This window comes from Symphalangus syndactylus, chromosome 8 (assembly GCF_028878055.3).
Source record: "Symphalangus syndactylus isolate Jambi chromosome 8, NHGRI_mSymSyn1-v2.1_pri, whole genome shotgun sequence".
Taxonomy (NCBI): domain Eukaryota; kingdom Metazoa; phylum Chordata; class Mammalia; order Primates; family Hylobatidae; genus Symphalangus; species Symphalangus syndactylus.
In genome coordinates this window covers 42,601,235-42,625,368 of record NC_072430.2, presented here as the reverse complement: position 1 = coordinate 42,625,368, position 24,134 = coordinate 42,601,235, and the positions used below count along the sequence as shown (strand labels likewise).

The window sequence follows — 24,134 nt, the reverse complement described above, 5'->3', positions numbered from 1 at the left end:
TGGTCCGTGTGGCCAGGTTACCAGCCCACCTTCCTCAGTCCCTGTCTTTCTTCCACACCCAGCAGAACCCCCAGGCATTTTGTTTTGCAAGGACTCGAGGACCCTACCTCTGGCAGCCCCATCAGTGATAGCCCAAGCCCTGCAACCTTCCTTGCTGCTAGGTCTGTGGTGACAATTACATGAAAAAATGGGCAGGGCACAGTGGTTCACGCATGTAATCCCAGCACTTTGGGAGGCCGAGGCAAAAGGACTGCTTGAGCCCAGGAGTTCAAGACCAGCTTGGGCAACATGGTGAGACCCCCATCTCTACAAAGAAAAAAAAAATGGCCGGGCACTGTGGCTCACGCCTGTAATCCCAGCACTTTGGGAGGCTGAGGCAAGAGGACTGCTTGAGCCCAGGAGTTCAAGATCAGCCTGGACAACACGATGAAACCCCATCTCCACAAAGAAAAAAAAAAAAATTTAGCTGGGCGTGCTAGTGCACACCTATAGTTCCAGCTACTTAGGAGGCTGAGGCAGGAGAATTGCTTCAGCCCAGAAGTCGAGCCTGCAGTGAGCTATGATTGTGCTACTACACTCCAGCCTGACAACAGAGAAAGACCCCATCACTCAAACATACACTTATACATAAGTGAAAAAATGTCTGCAAAATGCTGGATGTGGGGGAGGTGTGGCAGCTGTTTATGAGGACTTGTTTGCAGTGCCTGCCCCACAGATGTTGCATTCATGAATTTTTGTTCAAAAGCTAAGATCACGTCCATCCTCCCTGGTCTTTCCTGAGATAATCTATCCCGGAATCCAAGTTGTCCCCTCCAGTACCCAATCCTTTCGGAGGGGTTAAAGGGATTGCAGGGGAGATACAGGGGAAGGAGAGAAGACACAGGCCGCTGCCTAAGAAGTGAAATCAAGGGAAAGATAATGGGGATGTTAAAGATGGTTTGCAGGCCAGGCGCAGTGGCTCAAGCCTGTAATCCCAGCGCTTTGGGAGGCCGAGGCAGGTGGATCGCCTGAGTTCAGGAGTTCGAGACCAGCCTGGCCAACATGGTGAAACCCTGTCTCTACCAAAAAAAAAAAAATACAACCAGGCGTGGTGGCTCATGACTGTAATTCCAGCACTTTGGGAGGCCGAGGCAGGCGAATCATGAGGTCAGGAGATCGAGACCATCCTGGCTAACATGGTGAAACCCCATCTCTACTAAAAATACAAAAAATTAGCCAGGCGTGGTGGTGGACGCCTGTAGTCCCAGCTACTTGGGAGGCTGAGGCAGGAGAATGGCGTGAACCTGGGAGGCAGAGCTTGCAGTGAGCTGAGATTGCGCCAGTGCACTACAGCCTGTGAGACAGAGCAACTCCGTCTCAAAAAAAAAAAAAAAAAAAAAATTAGCTGGGCATGGCGGCACATGCCTGTAATCCCAGCTACTAAGGAGGCTGAGGCGGGAGAATCGCTTGAACCCGGGAGGCAGAGGTTGCGGTGAACCGAGATTGCGCCATTGCACTCCAGTCTGGACAACAAGAGTGAACTCCGTCTCAAAAAAAAAAAAAAAAAAAAAAAAACAAAGACGGTTTGCCTTGCAGCAGGAAATAGGACTCCCTACACACTCATGAACCATCTGGTAACATTCTGTAATAGTCTTCCATGGTTTCATATTTGACTTGGTGTTTTGGGGAATGCTAGAATGCTCGACTTCTAGAGGCAGCTCAAGACGACCTGCTACAGTATCACAACAGACATACAATTTTGTAAATGTTTTCCACTTGTTTTTCCTGCTGCTTTCTGTCTTCAGACCCACCATGTGCCACATGGAACACGCGAGCTCCAGCAGAGGTGCCAGGTCCATCTTGCTCCCCACTGTAACCCTGGAACTGAGAATGGTGCCTCAGACATGGTTGGTGTGCAGCAAACCAAAGTGTCCTCACTTTCAAGAGCTGCCCCATAGCCCACAGAATGCCGTGCCACTGGTTACTAACATTCCCTACGTGGCAGGCTCAGGCTGCCTCCTGATATTTCTTTTTTTCACAGTCCAGCTGCCATCCAGGCTCCTGTTCCTTGATTCTCCTTGTGGTTTTGCTCATTTTTCTGGCTCCCTCTGAGCTGCTTCTAGCTAGGATTCAAGCAGGTGAGAGAAGTGAATGGCTGGAAGATTTACTTACGGGGTCAGATCGACAGCACCTGGTGATGTGCTAGATGGACAGTGAGTAACGCCACTTGCCATCAGAGGAGATGCTAGAAAAGGCTCTGGGGAAAGCTTTTTTTTTTTTTTTTTTTGAGACGGAGTCTTGCTCTGTCGCCCAGGCTGGAGTGCCATGGCACAATCTCTGTTCACTGCAACCTCCGCCTCCCGGGTTCAAGTGTTTCTCCTGCCTCAGCCTCCCAAGTAGCTGGGACTACTGGTGCCTGCCACCACACCCAGCTAACTTTTGTATTTGTATTTTTAGTAGAGATGGGGTTTTACCATATTGGCCAGGCTGGTCTTGAACTCCTGACCTTGTGATCTGCTGGCCTTGGCCTCCCAAAGTGCTGGAATTACAGGTGTGAGTGGGGAAAGCTTTTTTTTGAGACAAAGTCTTGCTCTGGCACCAGGCCTGGAGTGCAGTGGCGCGATCTCAGCTCACTGCAACCCCCACCTCCCGGGTTCAAGCGATTATCCAGCCTCAGCCTCCCGAGTAGCTGGGATTACAGGTATGTGCCACCACACGCAGCTAATTTTTTTATTTTTAGTAGAGACGGGGTTTCACCATGTTGGCCAGGATGGTTTCCATCTCCTGACCTTGCAATCCACCCACCTCGGCCTCCCAAAGTGCTGGGATTACAGGCATGAGCCACTATGCCCGGCCAGGGAAAGCTCTTAAGTTCAGTTTGGGACATGTTGGGTTTGAGGTGCCTTTACTAGACACACATTGACATGGTAAGCCGACAGTGGATAGAGATGACAAAAGATGGCTTTTCTGCCTGTCCTGCAGCCCAGGACCCTCCAGAAGAGTGATGGGAAACTTATGGCTATCTTTATGTCTCATCCACATGGGTCACTGTAGATTCCTGGGTGGCCAAAATGGGTCTTAAGTTTAGGAAACTATTTGCCCGGCTGATGTACGATGCATTTAAAACAAACATTTTGTCCACAATGTACTTTGAAGGACACAAGACCTGATTTTCCTCCATGCACGTTTATATCGACTCATCTAAGAGTAGTCTCTTAGCTATCTCTGACATGAGGGAGGGATACAGGTGCAGAGTGTGCCCCTAGGAGTAGCTTTCTTGGGCAGTTTCTGTGAGGGAGAAGGCCGAGTGTTAAGAACAGAACAGCACTGGGAACTAGTTAGAGGCAGAGGAAGCACCAAATGCAAAGACCCTGGGATAGGAATGAATTGGTCTCCAAAATAATCTGGATGCTGGGCATAGGAGCTCCTGCCTGTGGTCCCAGCTACTTGGGAGGCTGTGGTGGGAGGATCACTTGAGCCTGGGAAGTCACGGCTGCAATAAGCTGTGATTGTGCCACTAGACTACAGCCTGGGCTACAGAGTGAGGTGTGAGACACTGTCTCAAAAATAAATAAGTAAAAAATAAGAATAAACAAAATAACTTGGCAGCAGCAGCAGCACCTGTGAAAAAGGCTTAGGAGTTGAAGAAGTCAGTAAGGATAGAGTAAGTCATTTTTAAGTGGTACCAAGAAGGCGTTAAATAATCTTACATTTTACAGTGAGAAAATACAATTCTCACTCCATCTTTCTGATTTTATGAAGGAGAGAATCTCAGTTTGTGCCAGAGTCCATCTAACTCCTCACCTCCCTTTTTACAAAAACAACAAGCCTCAGGCCCAGAGTCTATGCAGGCGATAGCATCTACAGCCGCAACTTAATAACACTGTCTGGTGGTTTAATAACACTGTCTGGTGGCTTAGTAACACTGTCTGGTGGCTTAGTAACACTGTCTGGTGGCTTAGTAACACTGTCTGGTGGCTTAGTAACACTGTCTGGTGGTTTAGTAACACTGTCTGGTGGTTTAGTAACACAGTCTGGTGGTTTAGTAACACTGTCTGGTGGTTTAGTAACACTGTCTGGTGGTTTAATAACACTGTCTGGTGGTTTAATAACACTGTCTGGTGGTTGAATAACACTGTCTGGTGGTTGAATAACACTGTCTGGTGGTTTAATAACACTGTCTGGTGGTTTTTCTTGTATTTATTTTTAGTTACTTTCCATTTATGTTAAGTGTAAAATTTCATTTAAAAATCCATTTGAACTTAAAAGGTGAGTTTGTTTTTAAAAATATCAAGTAACTCAAGTACTAGAAGTACAGAAGCCTGGCAAAAATTATGAAGGTGAGGAAGGTAATACATAGACAACTGAACTGGAGGGGCACTGGTCTGAGTGAGGACTTTGGGCACAGTAATGCCACCTCATGCTTTGTGCTTTCTGGGTTTTGTCTGTTTAATTTGTTGTTGTTGTTCCCTAATACAGACTTTTTTTTTTAAAAAACCAACCTTATTTTGGCTAAGGGGAAAGGGATTTACTTTCATTTGGGTTAAGATAGGACAGACCAAAGGCCCCTAGAGGTTAGTGGTTCAGGTTCCAACTACACAACACTGACGAGTGGAAAGGGAGATGTGGGGAGAAGTGAAAAACCCTAGGCAGAAGATTCCCGAACAGCAAAGCGTGCTTCCCTTCCCACCAAGCTCTCAAATACAAATCTGGAGATTCAATAAAAAAGATCATTCCATGACAGAGAAGACAGAAAGCTGTAATTCTTTTTAATGTTTAACTTTTCTTTGTAAAAAACTTATAAAAAAACTTAAATGGTCAGTTAAAGTTAAAAATCTATTGCTGCACAATTTAACTGATTAAAAGATTTCCAGATCTCTTGACTCCAAGAGATCTCTTTCCACCCTGACCTTTCATTTCTTACAGATCTCACACTTCCAGATTTCCCTTTAGCAAACATGATCTGGAATCATTTGTAGGTAATCAGCACTTCAAGCATATGGAAGCTCTGGCTGAGGCAGCAGAGTCCTGGGAGACTGAACACTGGGAGACTCAGTGTCCCCCACAGAAACCTAGACCTGGGCTCAGTCCACCACTGCCAGGGCTCCTGCACAGGACCTATGTGGCGAACCTGAGCTCGATCTTCGCCGTCAGTCCTCCTGATCTCTCCTGAGGGCTGCCGACCCGCCAGAGTGTGGCTCTCCTTCCAAAAGCCGGAGCTTCATTCCACTTTGATTCTCATCAGCTCCCATCTTCCTCCTCCACAGAGTTTCAGAACCAAGGAATGAAACTACAAGAGACCACCACCACACAGAGATCAGGCTGCCCTAGCCGCCGGCACAGGAGGCCACTCGGTTTTCTCTGCTACTGCTACTGCCCGTTTTGAGGGGCCTCTGGCCCTGGCCGGGCTCAGCCTTTGGGTTCTTTCTCCTCCTTAGACCATCCTTGTGAGCATGGGTACCTTCTCAAGGCTCTGCCGATGTCCCACACTGATGAACGTCATCCCCAGCTGCTGGCCGATGCGATAGAGCTCGCTCTCCACCTCCTCTGTCAGGGCACTGGTGGCTTCATCAAGCACTGAGGGCAGAGCACAGAGGAAGAGATCAAAGCCCTGCCCTCTGCTGCCGCTGCTTCTCCTCCCACCCGTACTCAACCCCAGCTGGGACCCAGGGGAGGCTGAAAGCTGCTCTGGCTTCCAGAAGCTCTGCCTCAGGGAGAAGGATGGGCGAGAGGAGCAGAGGGCCAGACTCTCTGAAGGAATCGCCTGTGAGCAGCTGCATGAAATCTCTCAGCTTCTACAGATAAGCACCAGCCACTCCCTGGGACTACTCAATCCAGGGAATCCCAGTCCCCCGCAAGAATGTCAGTCTTTGGAAAAGTCCACACCCATCCCCCTGCCAGGCACGGCTTGGCGGGAGAGGAGGATGGGTGCCCATATCATTTGATGGTGAAGCCAGAGGAGCATAAAATTACAATCCTTCAAGGTTGGCTCCTGGCTCCAGCTGCTGCCAGGCAAAAAGCTTATGAGCTGGGCACAGTGGTTCATGCCTGTAAGCCCAGCACTTTTGGAGGCCAACGTGGGAGGATGGCCTGAGCACACGAGCTCCACACCAGCCTGGGCAACAAAGCATGACCCCATCTCTACAAAAATAAAAAAAATTAGCAGGGTGTGGTGGCACATGCCTGTAGTCCTAGCTACTCAGGAGGCTGAGGTGAGAGGATCACTTAAGCCTGGGAGTTCCAGGCTGCATTGAGCCACGACTGTGCCCCTATACTCCAGCCTGGGTGACAGAGTGAGACTGTCTCCAAAAAAAAAAAAAAAAAAAAAAAGAAAAGAGAAGAAAAGAAAGCTTATGAGCTGGCAGTACAGCATATTCAGTGTTACTCTGAAGATGCCAAGCACTGTTTACATGGGCAGGGCCTGCTGTCCTCTCCAGCAGGGAATGCGGAGAAGCCCAGCCAAGCACAGGTGTGCCTGGGTGCCTGTGAACACATGCTGCTACACCTGTGAGTGCAGACAGCGCATGGCATGTGCAGCCACAAGGCAGACCTCACCTGCGTACTTCGGCTGCAGGTAGAAGAGTCGGGCAAAGGAGAGCCGTTGCATCTCTCCCGGGGACAGAACATCATACCTGAGGAAAGGGAGGAGAGAGGATGGCTAGAAGAGGAAGGATATAGCTTGGCTTTCACCCTAGAATGGTTTGGGTAGGAAGAGGTTTCTCTGCACAGAGGTGAGCCCCAGGAGACAGAAGCCCCTTGCCTTTCGACCACAGGCCTACAGCCCTCACAGAGTGAGGCAAAACTGTTCCCAAGGGCATAAACTTGCACCCAATTGACCAGCCAAACATCTGGACTTTGGGGTCAGGAGCCGTTCCATTCCTTGACAGGGACCCTGAAACCCACTGTCTTTATGGTGGAGCTATCTCTGGAGCACCCAAGCTCTTTTCTTACCAGTTCCAGTCCACCTGCTGGTCCAGACCCTCTGTCCTTGCCACCAAGTTGGACTGTAACAGACCCAGAGGGCACGATGTCCATGAAATGGCCAGCCCTGCTACCTGCCATCATGGGGAACCTCCCTCACTCCCCAGCACACACACACACCTCTAAGACAAATATATGCCCCAGTGGCATACCAAGGTGGAGGGCTGTGGGACAGTCTGCCCCAGGCAGAGAGGAATATTCTACCAATGACACTGTTTAGACTTGCTGCAGCATGGTGACAGTAAAAAGCAAACTGCCTTCGTCAATCCTATTTTTGTTTTAAAATTCTGCAATGAGAGCACTACCCTCTTCATGCCTAAACCTGGCCAACAGCACACACTGTCAACTGATACTCCCATTCTCCACCCCAGGTTCAGACTTCCAGTCCTGGGCCAAGGCACAGCAGGGCCAACACCTGCCTACCTGTAGCTGGTGCTCCCAGGTGGGCTCAGGTCCTGAGGGTCCCTGCCCCCACTTACCAGGCCTGCCAATTCCAAGAACCTCAAGATCCTCTCATCATCAGCAGAACCTGCACAACAGAGAAGCCTTCTGCAAAAAGCCAGAGCCTCCTGGCTGGTCAAAATAGACAGGGCAAAGCTGGGCACAGTGGCTCACGCCTGTAATCCCAGCATTTTGGGAGACCGAGGCGGGTGGATCACAAGGTCAGGAGATAGAGACCACCCTGGCCAACACGGTGAAACCCTGTCTCTACTAAATATACAAAAATTAGGCAGGTGTGGTGGCATGCACCTGTAGTCCCAGCTACTTAAGACGCTGAGGCAGGGGAATTACTTGAACCTGGGAGGTGGAGGTTGCAGTGAGCCGAGATCACACCACTGCACTCCAGTCTGGATGACAGAGTGAAACTCCATCTCAAAAAAAAAAAAAAGAATAGACAGGGCACACCATGGATGATGGCAGGGGTGGGGGCCTCAGAATGCTGGGCGAAGGCTTTGAAACCACAGGTTGCAGCCCTTGATAAGGGAAGGGGTGGGTGAAGGAAGGCATCACTTTCCTTGTCCCAGTGGGCGTCTCTCCTTAAGGACAGAAAGACAGAATGAGGTGAGATCTGGGTGCAGACCCCAAAACAGTCAAAGGAAGAGGAGAGGAGCTACTCTTCCTTGAATCAGCGGCCTAGCTGGAGCCTCTCCCAAAGGGCACAGGTGAGGCCACAGTCAGGTAGAGCAGGGACAACCGCGACAGAAGGAAAGGACATGACCTAAGGAGGACCAGCTCACCTGAGTCGGGGTAGACCTCCTTCAGGGGATATATCACCTGAGAAAAGAAAAAAACCACACCAGCCTAGGAGGAGGGCGAGCAAAAGATGGAGCTGCACACAGCCCACCCTCCCTCCAGAACCCACTGGAACCTCCCAAGGAGGAGAGGTGGGAACACCTGGCCCAGGTCAGATGGGAGAGGCTCTGGCCCACAGACAGCGGGGCAAGGTCCCTACAACCTTCAGAAGTGTGTTTAGCGGGAAGAGTCTAACAGCCTCCTGAGGGCAGGGGCCCCATAATCCGACCTCGGGTGTTTGACATATGCGTGTGATATGTGGTGTGAGTCCTTGACCCATTTACCTGCCTCAGGAGCTGCTCTGAGTCGTGGGCCCAGTCCATGGATGTGAATAGAAGGTTCTTAAAGCCAGCAGTTCCCAGGCCTGGGCCACTTCACTACCTCATCTTTTGCCCTGACTCTAGGGCCTGAGACTTGTCACAGTGCCAGAGGTCCCAGCTGTGGGTGGGCAGGGGTGAGGAGGGATGAGTGGGCCCCCTGAACTAGGCTGACCTGCTCCCGAAGGGTCCCGTCAGTGAAGAACGGCTTTTGTGGCAGGAATAGCACCCCATGGGGCCCAAAGTCCGTCAGCATCTGCACTGAGCCTGCAGAGCCCACAGAAATCTCCATTGTGAGATCTCCCAGAAGAGGCAATTGCCTGTCTCCTCTCTTCCTTGTTCCCCAACAGAAAAGAATGGATTCTGCCACACTGTCCCCGCCTTCACCCCACCCCTAGGGCCCAGGCTGGGTCAGAGGCAGGGAGGGCCTGGCTCTCACCCCGTGTACTCGTCCAGAGGCCGCCCAGAACCCGAAGCAAGGAGGTCTTGCCAGTGCCCGTGTTGCCTGTGATGAGCAGGCTCTGTCCCTCGGAGATCTTTAGGCTCAGATCCTTGATTAGGGGTTTGTCAGAGGAAGGGGCAGAGATGGAGACCCGCTCAAGGAGAAACGCTGTGTCTGCTGGTTCTGCCACTGGCCACCCTGGGGCTCTGTGTCAGAGAAGAGAGGGGGCGTGAGGAAGACGGGCAGGGTCAGTGTTGCTGTGGGGGAGGCACTGCTCCCGGGAGCCACCACCTGTGGATTGTTATGGGCTGACTTGCAGCCTCCCAAAATCACATGCTGAAGTCCAAGCCCCCCAGTGACTCAGAATGTAACTGCATTTGGAGGCACGGTCATTTTTTTTTTTTTTTTTTTTTTGAGAGAAAGTCTCGCTCTTGTCACCCAGGCTTCAGTGCAGTGGTGCGATCTCAGCTCACTGCAACCTCCACCTCCTGGGTTCAAGGGATTTTACTGTCCCAGCCTCCTGAGTAGCTGGATTACAGATGCCCACCACCGCGCCCATATTTTTAGTAGAGACAGGGTTTTGCTATGTTGGCCAGTCTGGTCTCGAACTTGTGACCTCAGGTGATCCGCCCACCTCAGCCTTCCAAAGTGGTGGGATTATAGACGTGAGCTTCCGTGCCTGGCCGGAGGCAGGGTCTTTAAAGAGATGATGTTAACATGAAGTTGCTGGGGTGGGACCCTAATCCAATATGACCGGTGTCCTTTTAAGATAGAAGTGGCAGGGGCACGCACATACAGAGGAAAGGCCATGTGAGGACACAGCAACAAGGTGGCCATCTACAAGCCAAGGAGTGGCCTCAGAAAAAACCAATTCTGCTGACAACTTGATCGTGGACCATAAGCATCCGGAATTGTGAGAAAATTAATTTCTATTGTTTAAGCCACCCGGCTTGTGGTCTTCTGTCATAGCAGCCTGAGCACATTAATACAGGGGTAGGGATGGAACTTCTACTCTGTGCCTGGCTGGACACAGCCCCTTATGGGACTGATCTTACTCAGTCTAATGCCCATGAATCTCAAATATCATCACAGATGAGGACACTGAGAGTCAGGTGGCTAAGTAACTGCCCAGGTCACAGAGTAGTATTCAACTAATTCTAATGCTGATGAGTCTTCATAGCGTCAGTGTGACCAGAGTACTAATAAGAATGGGAGTGGTTAAAGCTAAATGGTTCTGGAGTTTCTGGCTCTGCATGGACGCCTGGCTCCCCACAGAACAGCAATTCCAGTTTCCTACCGACCCTCCTTTCATGCCTAGCCTCTGGACTCATGGTTGCATGAAGCTTTCATTTGGAACAGAAGCAACAGTTAAGGCATTAGCTCCTAAGAAAAGCAAGTTGAGTGTAGGCCCTGGAATTCAGACTGATTTTTGAAAGCTTATGATGTGACCACTGTCCAAGCACTTTCCATGGATGATGATATCCAATCCTTACAACAAGGGAAGGAAGTTCATTATGACCTCCTTTTCAGACATGAAGAAACAGACAGAACAGTTAGGTAATCTGCCCAAGGAAAGTGTGGAGATCAAACAAATCTTGAATGCACAGAAACATTATAGATCCACGCAGACACACGAATACAGACATCTCTGGGGCCGAGTGAAGTGGGGGAACAAAGACAGACATGCCCCAAGGAAAGGGGCAGGGAGAGGAATCAGCGGGAGGAGGAAGCACAGGAAGGGAAGGACACTGCAGATTGCTGTTATCTCAGGCAGAAGGTGTGTGTACTTTGCTTCCATTGGCTGGGGGAATGGTGTAAATTAACACAACAGATGCCGGAAGAGCAAAACATGGACTGTGAACTTACATGTGCCTGGCATTCCATTTCCATTTACTCCTCACAACTCTGCTGCCAAGCTGGGAAAGGGCAGGGCTCCAGGGTAACCCAAGCCAGGTGATGCCAGAGCCTGCAGCCTCAACTACTGCTCTGCCAGCCCACTACTCACGTGTCCAAGCCCCACTCGCTCTCGCCCAGCATCTCGCAGTCCTGCAACTTCAGGGACATGTCCAACAGCGTCTCCTGAAGCTGCCCAATTCTGAGCAAGAAAAGAAAATCTGAGGCAGGGTCTGGGGGCCAGGTGAAGGTAAATTCCTTTTCCTATCTCACACCCACGAGTACATGGTATGTCTCTGTTCCTTTTTTCACTCAGCCACTTCTTCCGGCAGCACACACTTTGCTCAGGAGCCAGAGGGCTGGGACACGGCCTCACCTGTGCGTGTAGCCAGCCACATCCGAGAGCGTTGTGGACAGGTCGATGAGCTGGGTGAAGCAGCTGATGAGGTAGATGCACACAAAGGCATTCTGGGCAGGATGGGCAGAGGTCAAGCGGGTCCTGACTCCAGCCCACAGACACTGAGCCAAGGACAGAGAGGGACAGCATGAGGTGTCACCAAGAGGGAGTCTCACCTTGCTGACCAGGGTGCTAAGCTCTGCGGGACTCAGGTCTCCATAGACCCCGCTGAAAATGGGGATTGCGATGACAACGTAACTCAGGATGCTGCCCAGATAGTCAAAGGTGTTGATGCCAACTGTAGAAGACAGATGCATGAGATACCCAGGAACCATCCACATGCCCTGCAGGGGACACAACCCTAAGACGGGGAGCAGGATGCCAAGTAGGGCCACGTGGCCTCCCTGGATCCTCATTCTCCTAAGGACACTCACAGAAAGGCAACAGCTCCCCCCGCCGGCCCCCGGTTAATTCCTTCATCACGGCATATTTATCCTTGCAGACAGGAGGTAGAGAGGTGTGGGAAGGGAAGCAGACCAGTCCAACCCCACGGTTCCCACTTCCCTGGGCCCCCTCGCCTACTGTACAGCCAGAGCTCCTTGGACATCAGCTCCCTCTGGGTCTGAAGGAGTCTCTGCAGCCTGCGGTCTGTCCTCATGTGCTCCACATGCCCAGCTCTGACAAGGAAAGGCTGGGATGTCCACAGGGCTGGAGAGGTTCAGCCAGGTTGGGGGGCCCCCTGTCCCATATCACACCCTCCTTTAGAAACCAAGGCCATCCAAATGATCTTGGTCTCAGGCTCTGTCTACTGCTAGCACCCATTCACGGCTTCAGTCATGCCTTATGGTATCGTCTGTGTGAAGAACATAAACTCTAGAGTTGGGCAGACCTAGTTCAAATCCTGGCTCTGGCCAGTTACTAGCTGGGTGACACAGGCAGGCTACTTAAGCCTCCAAGCCTCAGTTTTTTCATCTATAAAATGGAGCCAATAATACCTATGTAATAGGTTAGAGTGAGAATTAAAAGTTTCTAAATATAAAGTGCCAAGCACATAAGGAGCCTTCAATAAATAAAAACTATTGTTAAATAAACATACACAGAGCCGTCACTAGGTGTACCAGGCTCTGCACTAGGTAGCTAGTGCAATAAAGAGATGAGAAAATTATCTCTGTCTTTGAGGAGCTCTCAGTCCAGAGGGCAGGCAGGCATACTGCATTCTTCATCTGGAATCAGTACTAAGTGTGCCCTCAGGGCCATGGCAGCAAATAGGCTTAGCCATTAAGGGAGTCTGGGGAGGCTCTCCAGAGGAGGTGATCTGGGGTTTCAAGGATGGGAAGAAATTCGCTAAGCAGAAAAGGTGGAGGGAGATTTCAGATTTTGCACAGAGGCCACAGAAGAACTCATTGAAACTCTACGAACTAACCTGTCTTCCCCAGAGCTCATGAGCAGAGGTTGCAGAATCCAAAAGCAACTTTTCATTTTTTGAGGCGGAGTCTTGCTCTGTCACCCAGGCTGGAGTGCAATGGCAGGATCTCTGCTTACTGCAACCTCCGCCTCCTGGATTCAAGCAATTCTCCTGCCTCAGCCTCCCGAGTAGCTGGGATTACAGGTGCCCGCCACCACGCCCAGCTGATTTTTTTTATTTTTAGTAGAGACGGGGTTTCACCATGTTGGCCGGGCTGCTCTCGAACGCTTGACCTCAGGCAATCCACCCGCCTTGGCCTCCCAAAGTGCTGGGATTACAGGCATGAGCCACCGTGCCTGGCCTCCAAAAGCAACTTTTTTACACACCCAGCCCTGCCCACCTCACAACCCCACCCCAGTGCAGATTCCCAGTATTCTTGGTGCCCTCAAGTGGTGGAGGTTGCAAACTGCAGCAGAGACTGAGGAGCAAAGGTCCCAAGGGCTATCAGATCCACCCCAAGTACAGGTGAGCCAAGGAGTAGCTTCCACTTCTTAAACGCAAACCTCCGCCTGCACTATCAATCCTAACGCTGATTTCAGAGGCCTCACATAAGGCAGCGCACAGGGACCGGCCCTGGCCCTGGAGGGAAGGGATGGGATTTCATGCCGCTGCTGCTCCTGCTGCTGCCGTCAGGAGACCAGACGCTTGGCTCCATTAGACAGCATTGTGGGGAGCAGGCCTCCTGGTTTTCTGAGAAGCTCGCGTTCCATCCCACACTACAGAGACAAAGGATCAGGCTTGAACCTCAGGCACTGGCAAGAAAGCTTCTTAACAGACAGAAGAGCAGAGGCAGAGGGATGTCTTACAGTCACCAGCAACAGGATGAGGCATTCATTCATTTGACAATTTCAGGCCCCACGCTAGGCCACTAAGACTAAAGCTGGCCACAGTAAGGAACCACCAGCTTCAGAAGCAAATCCCTGGACCTAAGGATGAGGCAGACAAGGGCAGGGGGAGGTAGAAGGAGAGGGTCACAGCCAAGTGTGACAACACTCAGCCCCTGAGCTCGGTGGTGGTGGGAGGGTTGTAGGATTCATCTTTCCTTCTCCACTCTCAGCTCTGGCAAGACAGAAGGGGAACCACCTCTCCAGACTCACCTGTAGAAAGCAGCAGGCTCCGCATTCACCCGAATCTGCATGTGCTTGAACCTGGGTGGACCAAAGGGAAATGTGTGCTGACAACAGGGAGTACTGGCCTCACTCTTGTTGGAGTCCTGGATCACGAAGACCCCCCAAATGGAGCCCGACTCTGCCTCAAAACCGTGGCTGCCTCAGTCTGACCCTTTCCTGGACTGTTATGGGGTAGAAAACCCCAGGGCTAGGTGGTGTGGCAGAAGCTCTGCAGAGACAGGGCTGCCCCTCAGCTTTCTGCAGAGAGGACAGGGGTATTCCTGCTCACAGCATCTCCTCCTCCCAGGGCCTGGCCCAAAGGAGGGGGACAAGAAGCACAGGGTAGGCGCTGGATCCATCGGCTGCCACGCCCAACTGATCCAAGACAGGGCGGTTATGCCAGGGCAGTGAGAAGGCCAAGAGATGACAATGACGATGGTGATGGCCAGCCAGACACGGTTCTCGGCCCTTCTCAGGTATGATTTCATTAATCCTCCTAATCCTCTCAGTAGGCAATGGTACCATTTCCACTTTAGAGACAAGAACATTGAAGCTTGGAGAGGTTAAAGACCTCTCCAAGATCACACAGCTAGTAACCGGCACAGCTAGGATTTGAACTTAGGCAGTCTTACTCCAGATCCCCTTCCTTAACCATTATGCCCCAGCCCAGAAACCTCAAGCGAGGGAGACACACCTAAAATCTCCCTCCAGCTTCTCCTGATGCACCAGCTTCGTCACAATGGGGCCCATCAAAGTTTTGTTCACCACAGTCCCCAGGATGAAATACCCAAAGATGCTCACAGGCCCGAGCCAGCCTGTGCTGAAATAGAAAGAGAGGGAGAGAGGAAGGGAGAGGGTGTGGGGTGCCACCTATCCCCACATGCCTCAGCCCTGACTCCTGTTCCCTCTCGGGTAGTCCCTGTCCAATCTGAGTGGCCCAATGGGCCCTCTGCTCCTATGTGGGGGCATCTGGTATGAGCTGTCAGAGCCAGGATACCTGTGACACTGCAACAACACAGGGCCAAAGGAAGGGCACGGGCCTGAGCACGTGGGACGGGAAGACTCCGTAAGGTACGGTGGGCGAGAGGGGAAATAAGCTTCTTTTGGACCTTGACCTGGGAGAGCTGACTGAGGGCCCTCTGGGGAAACACCAGGCTGGGGAGGAGGGAGGCTTCACCTTTGGAAGCACTGGTAAGTGTAGTAGACGAGGGTGAATGGGGAGATGATCAGCTTGCTGGCCATGCTGCTGAGCTGCCGGCAGAATCGCTCCACATCCTGGCTGATGCGCTGGTCCCTGGAGCCAATGACACAGAGTAGCTGGACCCAGGAAGATGGGCCCAAAGGTAGAGAGAGCGAGAAACTTTCACATCACCTCTGCTCTTGACCTTGCCTCACAGTGCTGTGAACACTGACCCTACGGGAAGAGGGAACCAGACAAGGCTGGTTTCCTAGGGGCAACTAAATCCTGGCGCCTTTAAACAGAGTTCTAGAGAATTGCATCTTACAGTGCCTCAGTTAATCCTCTGAAAAAGTGGGAACTGAAAGGTCCAGCACCCAGGGGCCTGAGCCAGCTCTGAGCAGAGCCAAAGAAAAACTGGAAGGTAGATGAGCTGTTTTGGATGATCAAGAAAACTATCCCCTTTATCTCAATCCTCCCAAATTTCTCTTACATAAGCCCTAGCCTGGCCCCTTTAGTTATCTGGCTGTGAAAGCTCCAGGTTGTGAGGCACACCTGTAGTCCCAGCTACTCAGGGAGCAGAGGGAGGATGGAAGCCATAGCCATCAGAAAGGGGCCTAGAAGTTAGGCAGCAGCAGCAGCTTCCCATGCATCTTTGCACCAAAGCTCAGCTTGAGCTGAGAGGCACCCCAAGCAACAAAGTGCTTGCTAGGAAGGCAGTGATGAGTGAGGGGATGGGTGTGAAGGAGACCCCGTATGTCTCATCTCACCACTAGGGCCATACTGACTCCTATTCTCAATGAGTGACGTGACCTTGGGCAAGTCACTTGCAATCTCTGGGCTTCAGCTTCCTCATCTGTAAAATAACAATAGCTAACTTACACTGGAACACTTGCTATGTGTCAGGCACTGTATATGTGCATTACATGAATGATTTTTCATCCTCACTACACCCTTTGAGATAGGAACTATTATTATCCTCATTTTACAGAAGGGGAACCTGGGGCTTGGTGACTTTAAGAGCTATACCTGAGTGGTGATAGAATGGGGATTTGAATCCTAGACTGAATCCTGGATAGCGGTAATTACTTACTGATAAAAATCAAAGAGCTGGTTTTTCTAGCAAGGACATTTTCTTTAGAGGGTGCCTTACTGGAAGACTAAGATATAAAATATGAAAACAACAAAAGGAAGCTGCTCCTGATTTTTTTTTTTTTTTTAAGAGATGGGGGTTTCTGCTATGTTGCCCAGGCTAGAGTACAGTGGCCATTCCCAAGCGTGCTCACGGTGCACTACTCCTGGGCTCAAGCGATCCTCCTGCCTCAGCCTCCTGAGTTGTTGGGACTACAGGTGCATGCCATTGCACCTGGCAGGCTTCTTCTTTTTAGCTGCCTATTCACAGCCCTGCAGCTTCTCCAGGAGTCCTCTGCAGGGCACCTTCCCCCATGACTCTGGGCAGCAGCATTTGAAAACAACTGTAGACGATCTCCATGGGGTCTGCCGCCGGGAGTCTCCAGGGCTAGGCCAGATGGAAAGGACCACACAGAGTGTAGAAAGGACTGAGTTGGGGCACCTACGGGTTATCGATGTCATCCCGCAGCACGTTGAGGGTGTAGTACACACGGCCCCGGAAGTAGAGGCAGTGGAGGTGCTCAGTGAGGTCCTTCCTCCAGCTCACATACAGCAGGTTGCAGGTGAACTGATCAAAGCTCTTCAGCTGTGCAGCGGGGGAAGCAAGGGGAAGGGAGAGATGGCTTCCTGAAAATCTCAGCTCAAAGCTCAAGGCTGGCAAGAGCCTCCGCTGACCTATCCCAGCCCACTCTGACTCTGATTACTCTGTCCACTCAGCACTTTTCTTGTTTCAGTCGTCAAGTCATGGGACTTTCCCTTCCTCACTCACTCACTCACTCACTCACTCACTCACGTGTTCATTCCTTCACCAAAAAAAATTTTTTTTTTGAGACGGAGTTTTACTCTTGTTGCCCAGGCTGGAGTGAATTGGCGTGATCTTGGCTCATCACAACCTCCACCTCCCAGTTTCAAGCGATTCTCCTGCCTCAGCCTCCTGAGTAGCTGGGATTACAGGCAGGTGCCACCATGCCCAGCTAATTTTGTATTTGTAGTAGAGACGGGGTTTCTCCATGTTGGTCAGGCTGGTCTGAACTCCCGACCTCGGGTGATCTGCCCACCTTGGCCTCCCAAGTGCTGGTATTATAGGCATGAGCCACTGTACCCAGCCTCCTTCACCAAATATTAAAGGGCTTACCAGATGCAAGACCCCCAGGCCTCTTTCTACACTGTCTTATTTTGAGAGTAGATGAGCTTCTGAAGATTGGAGATCATATTATCGCTTCCATTTATGTTCTTACTCTTTTTATCCCCCAAGCTTGGGACAGAGATTTGTATGCATAGGTGCTTACTGACCGAAGACCCATCAAAAGTGGCCACGGTACGATGAGAAGTGGCTTCCCCAAGGAAACAGGTGGCACAGCCTGGCAGAGAGCATTAGGCTTGAGTTCTGGCAGAGCCTTGAGTCTCATCATTTACCATTTCCAGAGCACTTGTGTGCTAAGCACTAGGGACATTATGAGCTCACAGTTTAGCCAGAAAACAATTACAAGGCTGTGAGGAGTGTACAGCAGAGGTAAACTCAAGGAATTAGTTAAGTACAGAAAAGGGTAGAGTTTGGTGGAGGAGACACAAAGGAGAAAGCTGAGGAAGACTTGAAAGAGGTGACAACGGAGGGATGATGAAAAGTGAGCAGGCGGTAGCCCCCCTACTGAATGAGGGGTAGGGGAGGAGGCCATTCTGCAAGAAAGCACCGTTCAAAGGCTGGGAGGTGTGACATGGTGCCAGGGTGAATCACGGCCTCGGTCCCACAGAGGAGGAGCAGCAGCTCTGGCTGCCGAGCCCAGTTTTAATGAGCTGCCAGAAACAAGAGTTCTAGGAAGGAAAGGGGCAATGATCAGTTCTGCTAAATGCTGAATTAAACCAGAACCTGTGGCCTGGGCCCAGGAGTGGAAACATCTGATGAATCAGTCCCAGGTGGGCCAATAGCAAGATCAATGTGCTTAATAAGGGCAACTATCCCTTTAGTTCCCAGAAAAGGGAGGAAACACACCCCCACAGCTTGCTTCCTGTTTCCTGAAGGCTAAGTTCCACTAGGCATTACGCTCACACTGGACTGGAGAGGGAGAGTGACACAAGAGAGAGGGAAAGATCTTACCGTGGAGTTCAGAACAATGAGCATGACAGCCAGGATTGTCAGAGTCTTAAACCCTTCCAAGTCTTTGTTTCCCAGGACCCCATAGTACTGACTGGGGATCAAGCCAACCTGGTAGATCACCAATTGCTCTGAAAGGAGGGAGAGGAGTAAGAAATCAGTGATGAGGGGTTAAAAAGAAGGGAGGCTTCTTCCTGAGTCCCTGCCTCATCAGCACCCCGAAGAGATGAAAAGGGTCCAGGCGTGGTGGCTCACGCCTGTAATCCCAGCACTTTGGGAGGCTGAGCGGGGGGTGTATCACCTGAGGTCAGGAGTTCGAGATCAACCTGGCCAAGATGGCAAAACCCCATCTCTACTAAAAAAATACAAAAATTAGCCAGGCGTGGTGGCGGGTGCTTGTAATCCCAGCTACTCGGGAGGCTGAGGCATGAGAATCGTTTGAACCAGGAAGGCAGAGGTTGCAGTGAGCTGAGATCGTGCCACTGCACTCCAGCCTGGGGCAACAAGAGAGAAACTCCGTCTCAAAAAAAAAAAAAAAAAAAAAGATGGAAAGGGACCCCAAACCAGAGCTCCCCTCCCTCCTCTAGTTTGGGCTCACTCACTCACCCAGTAGGGTCAGGCACAAAAGGGTCAGGAACATTAAGGTATTCTGTGATGACCAAGAAGGAAACAAAACCTTCAGTATCTGCAGGAACCGCTGGAGAAACTGCAGATCTAACCTGGGTCTGAAGAGAAGGTGGGGAGGCAGAGAAAACCCCAAGACAGTAATTAAGCCTTAGGGAGTAGTTATTAAGCTTATCCACATTGTTCTGTAGAGGGTCCAGGCCATCCAGAAAGAATGGTTTCCGAATGCTGAAGATGGTAGGCTGGGAACAGACCACGGATACAAAGGAAATTCTTTGGCCGAGCGTGGTGGCTCATGCCTGTAATCCCAGCACTTTGGGAGGCCGAGGCAAGAGGATTGCTTGAGGCCAGGAGTTCGAGACCAGCCTGGCCAACATGGTGAAACCCCATCTCTACTAAAAACACAAAATCAGCTGGGCATGGTGGCACACACCTGTAATCCCAGCTATTTGGGAGGCTGAGGCAGGAGAATCGCATGAACCCGGGAGGCGGAAGTTGCAGTGAGCTGATATCATGCCACTGCACTCCACCCTGGGTGACAGAGCGAGACTCCATCTCAAAAAACGAACAAACAAAACTGCTACTGGCAGATGATGTGATCATTTACACAGGAAAGAAGCAAATCAACAGACAAACTGTTGAAAATAAAGAGTTTGCCAATGTCATTAGATATACAAATATCAATAGTGTTCTTCTATACCAGCAATAATTAGAAGATATAAAGAAAATAAGATGTCATTTACAAAGGCAAAAAACCTACAGAAAAACTATCAAATATCCAGGAGTTAACTTTTAAAAAGGACATATTGGCCAGGTGTGGTGTCTCACGCCTGTAATCTTAGCACTTTGGGCTTTGGGAGGCCGAGACGGGTGGACTGCCTGAGCTCAGGAGTTCGAGACCAGCCTGGGCAACACAGTGAAAACCCATCTCTACTAAAATACAAAAAATTAGCCGGGCATGGCAGCGTGCATCTGTAGTCCCAGCTACTCGGGAGGCTGAGACAGGAGAATTGCTAGAACCCGTGAGGCAGAGGTTGCAGTGAGCTCAGATGGTGCCACTGCACTCCAGCCTGGGTGACAGAGTGAGACTCTGTCTCCAAAAAAAAAAAAAAAAAAAAAAAAAAAAGAAAGTAACATATTAGACATTTTAGAGGGAAAATGAAAAGCTCTATTTTAGGACATGAAAGAAGACCTAGAAAGACAGGGTTGGCATGACCCAACATTATGAAGACCTCAGTTCTTTTTTTTTTTTTTTTTTAGACGGAGTCTCGCTCTGTTGCGCAGGCTGGAGTGCAGTGGCATGGTCTCGGCTCACTGCAACCTCCGCCTCCCAGGTTGAAGCGATTCTCCTGCCTCAGCCTCCCAAGTAGTTGGGATTACAGGTGCCTGCCACCATGCCTGGCTAATTTTTTGTAATTTTAGTAGAGACGGGCTTTCACCATGTTGGCCAGGCTGGTCTCAAACTCATGATCTGCCCGCCTCAGACTCCCAAAGCACTGGTATTACAGGCGTGAGCCACTGCACCCGGTCTGAAGACCTCAGTTCTAACAAAAGTAGTCTATAGGTCGGGGGTGGTGACTTTTTTTTTTTTTTATGAGACGGAGTCTCGCTCTGTCGCCCAGGCTGGAGTGCAGTAGCGCAGTCTCGGCTCACTGCAAGCTCCGCCTCCCGGGTTCACGCCATTCTCCTGCCTCAGCCTCTCCGAGTAGCTGGGACTACAGGCGTCTGCCACCAGGCCCGGCTAATTTTTTGTATTTTTAGTAGAGACGGGGTTTCACCGTGGTCTCGATCTCCTGACCTCGTGATCCGCCCGCCTCGGCCTCCCAAAGTGCTGGAATTACAAGCGTGAGCCACCGCGCCCGGCCTTACATGTATAATTCATTTAATAGCCAAGACCCTAGGAAATAGAGACTATATCCTATATTATGGATGAGGAATGGAGGCAAAAAAGGGTTAAGTAACTTGTCCTGTGTGACCCACCTGGTGAGTGGCAGCCTTAGAGCTTGAAGACAGTCAACCTGCTCCAAGAATCTGCGCTCTTAACTATGCTATACAGCTTCTCTAATTTTCAACTAATTAATTAGTTATTAATTGGGCCAGGCGTGGTGGTAATCGAAAACAGTGGAAAAAATCTTAGGTCATTATCTCAAACCACTTACAAAAATAAACTTAAGCCCCGGTGCGGTGGCTCACGCCTGTAATCCCAGCACTTTGGGAGGCCGAGGTGGGCAGATCACCTGAGGTCAGGAGGTAGAGACCAGCCTGACCAACATGGTGAAACCCCATGTCTACTAAAAATACAAAATTAGCCGGGCCTGGTGGAACATGCCTGTAATCCCAGCTACTTGGGAGGCTGAGTCAGGAGAATTGCTTGAGCCTGGGAGGCAGAGGTTGCGGTGAGCCGATACTGCACCATTGCAACAGGAGCCTAAGCAACAAAAGCGAAACTCCGTCTCAAAATAAATAAATAAATAAATAACTACAAATGGGTTAAAAACCTAAATGTGAAAAGTAACACTATTATGTTAATAGAAGGAAATGTAGAAAAATATATTAATGAAGATATCTTAAAAACCTATACAGGGGAAAACTGATGAATTTAACTTCATTAGAGTTAAATGTTTTTATTCAACACAGTGCCATAGATTAAGTTAAAAGACTTGGAGGTGGTACCTACAGAATGCAAAACCAACAAGGACTTAAAATCTCTTTTTTTTTTTGAGATGGAGTTTTGCTCATTGCCCAGCCTGGAGTGCAACGGCGTGATCTTGGCTCACTGCAACGGCCGCCTCCCCGATTCAAGTGATTCTCCTGTCTCAGCCTCCTGAAAAGCTGTGATTACAGGCGCATGCCACCACGCCCGGCTAATTTTTGTATTTTTAGTAGAGACGAGGTTTCATCATATTGGTCAGGCTGGTCTCCAACTCCTGACCTCAGGTGATCTGCCTGCCTCGGCCTCCCAAAATGCTGGGATTACAGGCGTGAGCCACTGCTCTCGGCCTAAAATCTTTTTTTTTTTTTTTGAGACAAGGTCTTGCTCTGTTGCCCAGGATGGAGTGCAGTGGTGCGATCTCAGCTCAGGGCAACCTCTGCCTCCTGGGTTCAAGCGATTCTCCTACCTCAGCCTCTTTAGTGGCTGGGAGTACAGGCGTGCGTCAACATGCTCAGCTAATTTTTGTATTTTTGGTAGAGACGGGGTTTCACCATGTTGCCCAGGCTAGTCTCGAACTCCTGGACTCCAGTGGTCCATCCACCTCAGCCTCCCAAAATGCTAGGATGACAGGTGTGAGCCACTGGGCATGACCAGGATCTAAAATCTAGAGCCTACAAGAATCCCTGCAAGCCAGGAACATAGGAAATCCATAGAGAAGTGGGAAAGGATATAAATAGGCAATTCAAAAAAGGGAAAACCCACGTTTAATAAACACATGAAAATGTAGGCCTGGCGCAGTGGCTCATGTCTGTAATCCCTGCACTTTGAGAGGCCGAGGCAGGTGGATCACCTGAGGTCAGGAGTTCGAAACCAGACTGGTCAACCCTCCGTCTTTACTAAAAATACAAAAAATTAGCCGGGTATGGTGGCGCACGCCTGCAATCCCAGCTACGCAGGAGGCTGAGGCAGAAGAATCGCTTGAACCCGAGAGGCGGAGGTTGCAGTAAGCCAAGATGGTGCCACTGCACTCCAGCCCGGGGAACAAGAGCAAAACTCCGTCTCATAAATAAATAAATAAATAAATAAATAAATAAATAAATAAAATGTACACGATGGGATAACCACCTTACACCCACCAGACTGATAAACATTACAAAACCAACCACTACCGAACGATGGACGGATACTGGGAAACAGGAAGCTTTATGCACTGCGCGTCGGCAAGTATAAACTGGTGTGACCATTCCAAAGAACAATCCAGCAAAATTAGATATGACCAGGACCCAACTCTGGGGAGGATACCCAGAGAAATGCACCAATATCCACAAGGAGACAACTGCCAGAATATTCATTACAGTGTGGCTTGTGGGGGTGTTAATAAGTCTATGCACATAGCACCCACCATGCAAGCACTCAGAAGTGAAAACGAGATGACTAGCATGGATGGACTCAAAAACAGAATGTTGAGAAAAAAGGTTTAAAGAAAAATCACAGCATATTATACCGAAGAATTCGAAACCACTATATAGATTTCAAAGGAACACATGCACAAATTCACACGAGGTGGACCGTAAAGCCACTTATATAACACACCAGAGTGGCTGTCTGAAAACGGGAGTGAAAGGGGTCTGGGAATAGGAACGGAGAGAGAAAGTGATAAAATAAACAAGGAGCCTCGCATTGGCCCACAGGGTGTCAAGAACTGAGAAGGATCAACTCAATTTTGTGCACCTGAGGTTCTTTTTTCAAAAAAAATGCCAGTTGCGAGGGAGAGGGTCCCACACGGCAGGAGATGGCACAAGTCCGGCCAAGAACGGAGGGGGCCGCGGCCGGTGCGGAGCGGCCTCGAGCAGCGGGAGGGCGGAGCTCGTCTTTCTCTCAGAAGTCACGGGGGAGAGACGGGGGCGCCAGGGCGGCGGACGAGGCACGGAGGGCAGGACAGCCCATTCCCCACAGCCCGGAACTCCTGCTCCCAAACCTCCTCCCCGACCGCCCTGCTTACCTGGCGCCAGCTCCGGGCGCAGGCCCCGGGACCGCCATGACCTGAGACCCGAGGGACTCTGGAGCCTTGCAGCCGCGAGTTCAGTACTGGTCAGAGTCCGAGGAGGGGCGGGGCCCCGGCTACCACAGAGACGGCGGCGGATAGAGAGGAAGGTGCGGGAGATGCGGCCTCCCCCGGAAGCGACCGACGTCTCTAAAAGTACCAGAGAGTGGACTCGGCTGACCCGGCGGCTACAGCGCCCCCATATTTTCTGGGAGACTTCCCTTTTGACAATAGGTAGCCGAGAGTGTAACTACTTTACGGCAAGAATTTTAGATTCTGAGTATAATAGATGTTTTACATATTCTCCCAGAGGAGCCAGCATGATCTTTAAAAAAGTATAAATTAGGCTTCCAGCCGGGCGCGGTGGGTTACTCCTGTAATCCCAGCACTTTGGGAGGCCAAGGCGGGAGGATCGCTAGAGCCCAGGAATTCAAGACCAGCCTGGGCAACATGGCAAGACCCCGCCTTTACAAAAGATAAAAACATTAGCCGGGGATGGTGGCGAGCGCCTGTGGTCCGAGCTACTCTGGAGGCTGA

The 24,134-nt window shown here is 50.6% G+C and overlaps 1 protein-coding gene across 13 annotated transcripts; it reads right to left on the bottom strand.

The window, feature by feature from the left end:
- Positions 1-4,731: 4,731 nt before the first annotated feature.
- ABCD4 (ATP binding cassette subfamily D member 4) lies at positions 4,732-23,735 on the bottom strand. 13 transcript variants are annotated; one of them, XM_055288819.2, is made up of 19 exons: positions 23,556-23,735; positions 18,883-19,001; positions 18,280-18,407; positions 16,631-16,770; positions 15,054-15,170; positions 14,571-14,696; positions 13,865-13,915; positions 11,885-11,979; positions 11,479-11,600; positions 11,282-11,373; positions 11,018-11,107; positions 9,010-9,218; positions 8,746-8,837; positions 8,199-8,235; positions 7,440-7,489; positions 6,931-6,983; positions 6,535-6,611; positions 5,441-5,556; positions 4,732-5,269 (listed from the first exon to the last, which is right to left on the bottom strand). In XM_055288819.2, the coding sequence occupies exons 1-19, from the start codon at positions 23,591-23,593 to the stop codon at positions 5,201-5,203; spliced, it is 1,821 nt and encodes a 606-aa protein (XP_055144794.1). In that variant the 5' UTR covers positions 23,594-23,735; the 3' UTR covers positions 4,732-5,200. The 13 variants fall into 13 exon arrangements, 10 of the variants coding, with proteins under 10 accessions (XP_055144794.1, XP_055144798.1, XP_063500291.1 ...); XM_055288823.2 differs by lacking the exon at positions 18,883-19,001 and having other exon boundaries at positions 23,556-23,715; XM_063644221.1 differs by having other exon boundaries at positions 11,282-11,600; positions 23,556-23,692.
- Between the last annotated feature and the right edge of the window lie 399 nt (positions 23,736-24,134).